Source organism: Sinocyclocheilus grahami, unplaced genomic scaffold, assembly GCF_001515645.1.
Source record: "Sinocyclocheilus grahami isolate Dianchi unplaced genomic scaffold, SAMN03320097.WGS_v1.1 scaffold93.1, whole genome shotgun sequence".
NCBI lineage: Eukaryota > Metazoa > Chordata > Actinopteri > Cypriniformes > Cyprinidae > Sinocyclocheilus > Sinocyclocheilus grahami.
In genome coordinates this window covers 1658845-1669150 of record NW_015505272.1, presented here as the reverse complement: position 1 = coordinate 1669150, position 10306 = coordinate 1658845, and the positions used below count along the sequence as shown (strand labels likewise).

General features: G+C 38.2%; 1 protein-coding gene across 1 annotated transcript in view; it reads right to left on the bottom strand.

Moving 5' to 3' along the window:
• The window catches only part of LOC107587549 (uncharacterized protein KIAA0825-like), a 76289-nt gene that overhangs the window by 39670 nt on the left and 26313 nt on the right, over positions 1–10306 (bottom strand). Inside the window, exons 5-7 of the mRNA XM_016275363.1 lie at positions 6948–7118; positions 4797–4882; positions 4178–4387 (exon numbers count right to left, since the gene is read on the bottom strand). Coding sequence (XP_016130849.1) covers positions 4178–4387; positions 4797–4882; positions 6948–7118 — 467 coding nt within the window. The remainder of the gene's footprint in view (positions 1–4177; positions 4388–4796; positions 4883–6947; positions 7119–10306) is intronic.

Below are 10306 nucleotides of genomic sequence, written 5' to 3'. Positions count from 1 at the left end.
TACTGTATATATACACAGTACACACACATATATTATGTACACAAAAACTTTTATTTTGGATGCGATTAATCGCGATTAATCGTTGCTCAGCACTAATATTTTCACATTTGATTTCTCCTGTCTGTTCACATCACTTAAGTCCAAACAGTGTTTGCATTCATATCCCATAAAGATTTGGCACTCTGTATTGATACTAATACGATAAATGGTAAACATTTTTACCAGTGCTGCTTTTGACATCCCAAAAGCATCCTGAGAGACCTTGCCAAACCGGAAGCCCCTACAGGCTGAACAGGTCTTGAAACAAACGGCCGACTGGACAGCGAGTCGATAACAGGCTGAGTGTTGTTGTTATAAGCTTAGCGGGAAGTGCGAGAGAGATGTGGGCGAGAATGCAAAGATTTTCCCCAATCCAAGGTGATGAGGACCCGAGAGGTGTCGGTGAGATTTATGGCTTTCTAAAGCCTGCTGCTCCGGTTCGGAGAACCCTTAACTAGAGCCGATCAAAGATATGGATTCCAATAGGACAGCCACCGCAAGGTTATTTCTCAGCAAAGCTTTAAAACATTTAAGAGCTCAACTCTGCAGCAGTCTTCTTGCACCTTTGAACAGTGCTAAATCCTTCTCCTCACACAGGGTTAAGGACGATCGTCAACACGAGGTGGTCAATAGCTGGATGGCGGTTTCAAGTTGATAAATGGTTCGCTGAAATATTATGCAGACGGGAGGTCTGGCGACTCAGAGAGTTCGAAACAAAGCATGAATGTATGAATATGAATGGATGAAATATTGATCTCTGTAATGCATCTGGACTGACTACGTTCTGGCTAAGCAAGGCCTGGGCTAGCATAATGCTGCCTATTTATGGGCCATGGTGACATGTGTCAAAAAGAAGGGGTTTTGAGACACTCAGAGCAGCAGAGAATGCAAATAAATGCACATGCTAACCTTTGAGATGAAGGCTGCTCATTCTGAAGCACTGACCTACACGTAAATGTGTTGTACAAGTCTTGAGTGTGAACAAATTTTGACACTTGTTAGTGATGTGGTTCCTGGGGTGTCAGCAGCATGTAGCGGCATCAATGAAATGGTATGGAAATCAGATATGAACACAGACGTTCTAAATTTCATGAGCAGGGGCCATGTTGCTCAAAAGTGTATTTATTTGTTGTGGACAAAGGTTTAAAACAGCTTTGCAAGCAGAGGTCAATACTAAACAATGTGTGAAAAAGTAGCAATATGAAAACCCTCAAAAAGCATTTCCTGTATAAATACACTACTGTTTAAAAGTTTGGAGTTGGTAAGATTGTTTAAGGTGTTTGAAGTCTCCTCTGTTCAATTTAAAAATAACTGGTTTCAAAGTTTAATTCATTCCTGTGCTAACACGAAATTACTCCAGTTACTTCCGTATCACATGATTCTTCAGAAATCATTCTAATATGCTGATTTGGTGCTCAAGAAACATTTCTTATTATTATCATCAATGTTGAAAACAGTTGTTGCTTAATATTTTCCCGAAAACCTTGATACATTTTGTTCCAGGATTCTTTGATGAATAGAAGGTTCAGAAGAACTGCATTTATTTGAAGTAGAAATCTTTTGCAACAAGTTTTAGTCTTAGTAATTTACTGTATTTTTTTGATCAATTTAATGCATCCTTGCTAAATAACAGTAATAATTAAAGGGGTCATGAACTGAGAAATAAAAATGCCCTTAATCTTTCGATATATAAGAGGTCATTGTTCTATAAAAACAATCTTTAAATTTGAGAACTCAAAACTTTCTCGTTAGTCTAAAAACAGCTTATATTGAAGCCAATCTGCCAAAACGACAGGTTGTGGAATGTGCCACTTTATGACATAGTAGTGTGGCTAAACTTCGCTTCCGCCTCCTCAGAAGAAAATCAACGCCTGCTTCTACATTGCTGCCTGTTTGGCCCCGCCCACCAATTTGTGTAAAGTAGTGTAAATAACGAGAGAGGCAAACACAGGTCTATGTCAGTAAGAACTCGAGCCTTTGTTCACTTTATTTTACAGCTGATTTGTTTACAAACAAGGCACAATTCAACACAGGATTTTCAGACAGATTGAAACTAAAAGAATGCTGTGCCAACTATATTGGATCCGACAGTAATGTCGCAACACACAAATGTGAGTAACTGTTTTTATTATGTGGTCACTATTGCTTTGTCTATAAAGTAGATAGTTTGATATGAGTATTTATGTGTTTTAACCTAAATAACAGCAGTGTCCATCTGTGAAGGACATAGGCTGTCAAACATACACAACTTTTAGCCAATCATAGCAGTGGGCGTTTACTTCCGAGTCTACAATCCGCCACGCCTATTCAAAGGAGCGTTCCAATGAGGAGGGTGAAAACAGGACAGAAAATAGCCTATGATGTTTTTTTTATATAAAAATCTTGATAACATTATAAGTGGACCTCAGAGAACAGTACAAAATAATAAAAAAAGGCAATTAAAAAAAAAGGCAGTTCATGACCCCTTTCCTTCCAAACCTTCCAATGGTAGTGTACAATATGAAATGAAAATTAAAGTGTGTGTGTGTGTGTGTACACTGTAAACTTTGCTTAAGTTTCATTCAGAAATATAACCAACAAAACTTTTGTCTATTGTGGACATCTATGTTTTTAGTAAGAAAAAAGGGCTGGTGCAGGAGGCATGCAGGGGCTGAAACACCTGCATCCTATCCCAGCTCAGAGGCTGTCCTTTGGGGCTGTAATGGCTCATCAATCTGCCTGAGCTGCAGCGAGTGGAGCTTGTCTCAGACGGGGACCTCCGTGATGAGGGATAAAATGAGGCAAAACACTGGGCAGTAGAGCAAACCCACAGGACCAGAGAGGATCCTGGAGCCACGGTGCCTGCTCAGGACGAGCAGACATGTCATGTCACTGTGAACCAGTGGAGTATTTCAAAAGAGAAAGAAATATTTTCAAATGCATCACAAATACCTTCCCCTACAACTCTGTTCCAAAACCTAGGGAGCTGCCTTGAATTGACTTAATTCCTGAGAAGATGCATCCTAATCCATAAGATACTTACTTAAAGGTTTGCAGTACTCAGACAGAGAACAAGAAACATGAAACACAATTTATTCCGACAGAGTGTGACAATAGCATGTTTCTAAGCTTAAAGGAGTGGTTGATTGCAATTTCACATTTTTTAACGTTAGTTAGTGTGTAATGTTGTTGTTTGAGCATAAACAATATCTGCAAAGTTACGACGTTGAAAGTTCAATGCAAACGGAGATATCTTTTAAAATTCGGGCAGTTTAATGCCTACAAAAATGGCTCATAGGGACTACAACAGGTTACTTCCCGGGTTCGTGATGTCACAAACCCAGATAAACCCCGCCCGTGGGAACATGCAACAAAGGGGGCGAGGCCATGCTGCACTGCTTTAGAGAAGAGGAAAAGTTGTTGCCATGCCGTTAAAACTAGGGGTGCACGAAAACATCTATTTATATATGAATCACGATTCTGTCTTCTAATGATTCTAATGGCTTCACAAGTTTCAAAATGCATTTCTCTCTCTCTCTCATTCTGACAATCAAAAAACATACCATTAAGAGCCGTGCTTGCACAGGTTCTGCGCGATCCTCTTCACTAATATCCTCTGCGTCTCAATCGGGCTTAAATTGATAAGCAATATTGATGACGTCATTGTTTACAATACAACCGGAGCACATGCCGCTGAGGTGAAGGGCGGGACGATTAGGCGAGAATCTAGCGAATCACAACACACTAGGCCAAGCAAACCAAGCCCATTGTGTATTTCTGAGGGAGGGGCTTCATAAAATCAGGAAATGATAGGAGCATTCAAAGGAGAAGGGAAAGAGAATAAAGGTAAATTATGTGAAAAAGAATGCGGTTTTTTCTTTTAAACAAAGCATTAACATATGTTAGACTGCACCCCATAAACACAATCAAGCCTAGAAAAAAAGCAGTCTAAAATAAACATAAATAAACATAAACATACTCTAATAAGCATATTAAATATTAGTTGACTATTAGGTATAATTTAATTTAATTACATTTTCATTGCTACACTGATTTTTTTCTTTTTTATTGGGGTCAGTAATGCGCTTTTTGAAAGAAAATTATACTTCTATTCAGCAAAGATTACATTTTTAAATAATATATAAACCACTGATGTTACCTTGGCCACCATCATGGGAGAGTCTCTTTCTGGGCCTTGACTATGGGTAACAGGGGTAATGAGGATGTTGGCAGAGCACAATGCATGTGTGGCTTCCTCCTGCTGCAGATTTTTATTGCAAACGTCATCCAGCACCACCTTCACACAGTGAGCCATCTGAGGAACAAGGTCTCTGAATGCAGCCCTCCAACCAAACTCAAGGCACACCACCTGAACACACAAGCATAAGTATTGTTGTTGTCCATATGGGAATATATGTTAATGGTTTCAAAATAAAACACGCATTTAAAGATGATATTACAATGTTATAAGGTTATAATGTATTATTACAAGCAGAAAATCTAAGCACTTCTTGCTCATGCAAAATTCACCAATGACATAGTGTAGCCAGGGTGAAATGGGAGGCTTTTCCTTTTTTTGTTACTAGTATTTTTTCCACAATATTTAGGGTTAGAGGTTTACTGAAATCCATAACCTGAGTTACAGCAATAAAGACAGCAATAAAAACACATTTAATACATGTCTGCATTTATTTAATGTAAGGGTTCTTCTAAATGAAAATGAAAATGGGTTTTACAATACTTTCACCATTCGTGATTAAATAAGGGATGTGTATCACCTCTGTGCTTTGCAGCACAAGATCAGTAGCGGCTTTGTCTTCTGCTGCCGTCCCCTCCATATCATCCCTGACCTTCTTCAGGACCCCTGCATGGAAAAAGCAAAAACACACACAATGCATTTGCAGTAAACTGTCACTACAGCTTTACCAAAGGAAATGTGCTCCAAATCCTCCAATTTCCAGCTCATTAAAAACATTTCACCAGGAATATCTCATATGTTCCGTTAGCATATTAGCATATGCATTCACGCTCTACATGGTGCCTTTGGAAAATAAGTCAATATGTGTGGTGCCAGGGTCAGGCTAGGCCAACATATTAAACTCCTCTGCGCTGTGACGACCTACAAACAACAACGTGATTCGCCCAATAAAATGGGGAAAAAACGAAAAAGTGGACACCGTAATTGCAACAGTAAGCTTTGTTAAATTCAGAGGCTTTGGAGTTGATTTGAACCCCTGATAGCTATGGCCATATCTGGGCTAATCCATGGAAGGGTTATAGGGAGGATAAGTGTGCGTGTGTGTGCATGCTTGTTGTGGGCAAATTAAAAGTGCATGCATCAAGGCCGCATTTTTCTAATCAGACGCTTCGGAAGTGAGACCCCGGGCGAGGCAATTTAGTTGAAGAAGAGAGAGAGTCGAGCCAGGCGAAGGAGAAGAGAAGCAGCCGGCATGTCACTTTTTGACCTTTAAGCCCATCTGATGAATTTCTGGTAATTAAGCCGTTTGATTGGCTGAATTAATGATTTGGATAACTGCCCTTTAAAGGCTGTTTACTTCTCAGTAAATCCAGCCCTTTTCTGCTTGTCCTGTTTTTTAATGTAACCTTTACAGAAATTACTATACGCACCAGTCACTTTCATAGCAGAAAAAAAATAAATGAAAAGAAATGTCCTGCCTCCTCAATTTGTGTGTGTAGAAGCATGTTTTTATATGTAAAAAAAACACACACACACGCACAGAACGGTAAAAGAGCTGTAAAGAAAGGCGAGAAAATTCTCATTAAAAAAAGCATATGTATACAAGGTAGCGCTACAGGCCACCAGTCTGGTCTCATAAGCTGCCTGTAGAAATGTCGCTATTATAGGCAGGAATTGGAGGCTTGTCGTATTTAAAGGCTCCGTCAAGCACAATATAGCTCAAGGTTTTCCGCTCCCACAGTGACAAATCATTTCACATGTCAGATTTGGAGCAGACTGTTGTCACAAATCTTGATCGGCTGCCATTTATTTACACTATGCTGATATTCATCGGAGAAAAAAACAACAACCATATATCTTGTTGACTGGCATATATCACATTCAGTCTGAGAGCAGCATAAACCACTTATCTGGATCTGTATATGTTTTCACAGTTGCTTCAGGGGGACATTTGCTTACTATGGTTGTTTTGGTGATTATGAGATTAAGAACTATAGTTTTTAAAGTGATACTGTAGATCACTAAAAATTAATTATGTCATCATTTACTCACCCTCATGTCATTCCAAACCTAAATGATTTATTTTCTTTTGTGAAACACACAAAAAGTTTGGGGTTGGTAAGTTTTCTTAATGTTTTTAAAAGAAATGTCTTATGCTCACCTATGTTTATGTGCAATAAAAATAATAAACATTTTCTATTTTAATACATTTATTCCTATGATGGCAAAGCTGAACTTTCAGCATTACTCCAGTCTTCAGTGTCACATGATCCTTGAGAAATCATTCTAATAAGCTGATTTGGTGCTCAAAGCACATTTCATATTATCAATGCTGAAAACAGTTCTGCTGCTTAGCATGGAACACTTCATTTTATTTTTCAATCTTAGATGAATAGCAAGTTTGATAGAATTGCATTTATTTTATATATAAATCTGTTGTAACATTAAGCATGTATTTACTCTTATTTGCTGTAAAACTATATAAAATAGATAAATAAATACAATTTTACCAATACCAAACATTTGAACAGTAATATTCAGATCAACACTGGACTACACTTTATGTTTCGAAAGGAATTTGTTCAAGTTTGGAACGACATGAGGGTGATTCCATTGATGACAGGATTTTCCCTTAAAACTGGACTTTTTATGTCTCACTGACCTGTATCTGACAGATTTGACTCTAGTATGCATATGTGTAAAATTTTTAGTGATGGTTGTTAAAGTGTACCTTTGCCACTGCATACTGATTCTCCAGCGCAGTTAAGGAAACCCAGATGGGTTGCCAGGTCCTCCACAGTTTGTTCCAGCTCCAGTAAGGTGTTGGTCAGCTGGGTCAGGCACCTGAGCTGATGGGAGGTAAGGCTGAAGCTTCGCCCTCTCTCGGGAGGATGCTGAGGAGCTGTAGACAGAACCAACAAAGAGTCGGTCATGGAAAAATGTTGACAGACATCTTTGCTGGAAAGAACAGCATATTTTTTGTTGCGGTTCTGTGGTGGAGCTTTCAACCACCCGTTCTGCTGAGACCATCACAAACTTCAAGAAATAGTTGAAGACACAACTCTTCTGTGAGCACTTAAATAAACCACAGCCATAAACAAAAGCTATAAATTAGCTACAAATATTTTCTTCATTTTTACTACTCTAGTTTACTCTTGGCATCGGGTATTGCAAATATTGTTGGTTCTTGAATGATTGTTTGCAATGGTCCTCACTTGAAAGTTACTTTGAATAAAAGCACTTGCTAAAGGATTAAATGTAAATACATGTGAACTAGTTTACCCATCAAGACTTCTTTAGTCAAACGGCTAAAGAATGACTACACTTGTCAGAAAGAGTAAACAGATACATTTTGGATGGCCATGCTAGTCCACCACCTTAAACGGCACCAAACCAGCATAAAACAGTAAGTGTGCACATATTTGGTTTGTACAAGTCAAATTCTATTTTGTTTTTAAAGATTTGCAGAACTCTACACACAGACAGTTTCTTTGGGTTAGGGATTTAGACGGTTGAAATGTAAGCACAACAACATGAGTCCAGAAAAGTTATGCGACAAAACAGCTTTCAATAAATTCTCTATTGGTCCATTTCATACATTTAAAAGTCTTCCACAGGATCTGTCACTGGTAAATAATTGTAACGAATCAGCTCATGGGAAATATTAATAATGTTCCTTATGGGCAAGGAAGCGATTTTCTTCACCTAAATTCCAGGAGGTCGTAAATGTATGGGGTGTCAGCGTTGCTATGGAACCAGGGGCCTGTTCGGCTTCCTGGGGTGTTACAGAGTATTTGTTAAATCTAGCTAACAAAATATATATTGTGTGTTTGAGTGGTCCAGACGCTACATAATCTAGCATAATACAATTCAATGTTGACAAAATGTTGGATTAAGTAAAGCTTTTTTATTTATGAAGAAAATTTATTATTTTTATTATAAATTTTTGTCTACAAAACCACCACTGGCTCTGCACCCATTTACTTCAGACTTATGTGTCCTCTAGAAGCTTGCGTTCTGCAAGTGAACGTCGCTTTATTGTGCCATCCCAAAGAGGCACAAAATCACTTTCAAAGACTTTTAAATTAAATGTTCCCTCCTGGTGGAATGACCTGCCCAACTCAATCTGAGCAGCTAAGTCCTTAGCCATCTTCAGGAATCGGCTAAAACCCGGTCTCTTCCATCTTTATTTGACCCTCTAACTCTAGCACTCTCTATTCTAATTCTATTCTTAAAAAAAACTTGTCCCTTTTAGACTTGCACTCTATTCATTTACTGCTTGTTTTCTTTAAAAAAAACTAACACTAGCTTTTCTAATCTTTTTGTATTCTATCTATTTGTTTTATTTTTATTTATTATCCGATTAACAAAAGCAAAAAATGCCTCTAACACTAGCTTGCTCTATTCTTTCGGTTTTCTTTTTATTTATTATATAATAATAAAAAAATGTTTTAAAAACCTTGCTATGTGTACTGCATTAAGCTAACTGAGACTTGTTATAGCACTTGCATATCATTGCTCTTTTGTTGATTTTGTTTGCTTCCAGTGTCCTCATTCGTAAGTCGCTTTGGATAAAGCATCCGCTAAATGACTAAATGTAAATAGAAATAATTTTACTATGCAAAGTTTCATTAAACTGTTCAAAAGTTACTGTAAAAACTCTTTATTTCAAAGAAATTATTTTTTTAAGCAAGGACACATTAATTTATCAAAAGTGACTGTAAAAACATTTAAAATGTAACAAAAATATTAAGCAGAACTGTTTTCAATAATTTATATATAATTGCTTAAAAATTTCTTACATAAAATATAATTTTTTCATGAAGATTGGAAGATTTTTGGAGACTGATATCGTAAAAGATATCGAAGGTTACTTTGAGGACATTTCCAACGAAACACACAACACTGGAATCCAAGATGGCACGTTTCGCAAATAAATAAAATAATAAAAACTGAAAGACTTTGTGAATGTGCATTTGACACCAGGGAGCTGTGAACCGTGGCCTTGCAATCTACACCAATCCCAAAGAGACCGTAAAGTTTCCCCTCAAATCTACAGTCAAACATTGCTGGGCACAAACTTTCTCCTGTAACCCGCCGATGACCCTCATCTCCAGCGTGGCTCTCCCATTTCTGCAGCTGCCAAAGCCATCACCCAGGGGATGTTCCGCATTAGGCCTGAAGAATGGGCCGCGGAGAAGAGGGCTGCGGTATTTTCAGACACTTCGACAAATACTTTTGTGTGTGCTCTTAAATGACTTCCTCTGACAGAAAAGGCATTGGGGAGTGGATCAGGAAGGCATTAGCCCCGGCTATGAAAGCTCCAGGAAGACTGAGTGGGAAGGCGATGGAGGGAGGGGAGAAATAAAAAGAAAGGAGCCCCAATAATTGCAACAATATCGCCTCTGGATTCTAACACCATATTGTCACTTTGTTATCATCAAGCAGACAATATGACAATCTTATTCTTTAATTTCTCTCCACTTCATCAGGCACATACGGTGATCATACACACATTTGTTTAGTTTTTTTGTGCCATTTTATAATTTCGCAAGCCAGCAGATTTTAGAGATGCAGAAACTGACCCCACGAGGTGGGTTAGTGAGCGCCTGGAATAAATGCATGCATTTGTGATGTATACATGTTTGTAGGTGTGTGCACAGGTGAGCGTGTCATACCAGCATCTTGGCTCTTCATTAATGGGGTCCAGAGGGAGACTGTGAGGCAGAACTGGGAAAACGGCTCTATGAATGCATGGAGATCCACTCCACTGAGATCCACTCCCACTCATACAAGTACATCAGCCTGTCAGTAAAATCACTCCAAACATACTGCATTATGTATAAGACCTGTGCGTTATGCGCCACATGAAGCACACGAGTAACATATGTGCACTGGGAATGTACTGTATGCGAGACCTTCTGTATAGGAGTATCTGTAACTCCGGGATTAAAAATAAACATTTCAATGAAGTGTGTAACTGCATTCACATCATGATGGAATTATCATAATAAGTGTTTCACTGGCTTAGGATTTGTATGAGCTTGCTTATATTATGTATATATATATATATATATATATATATATACA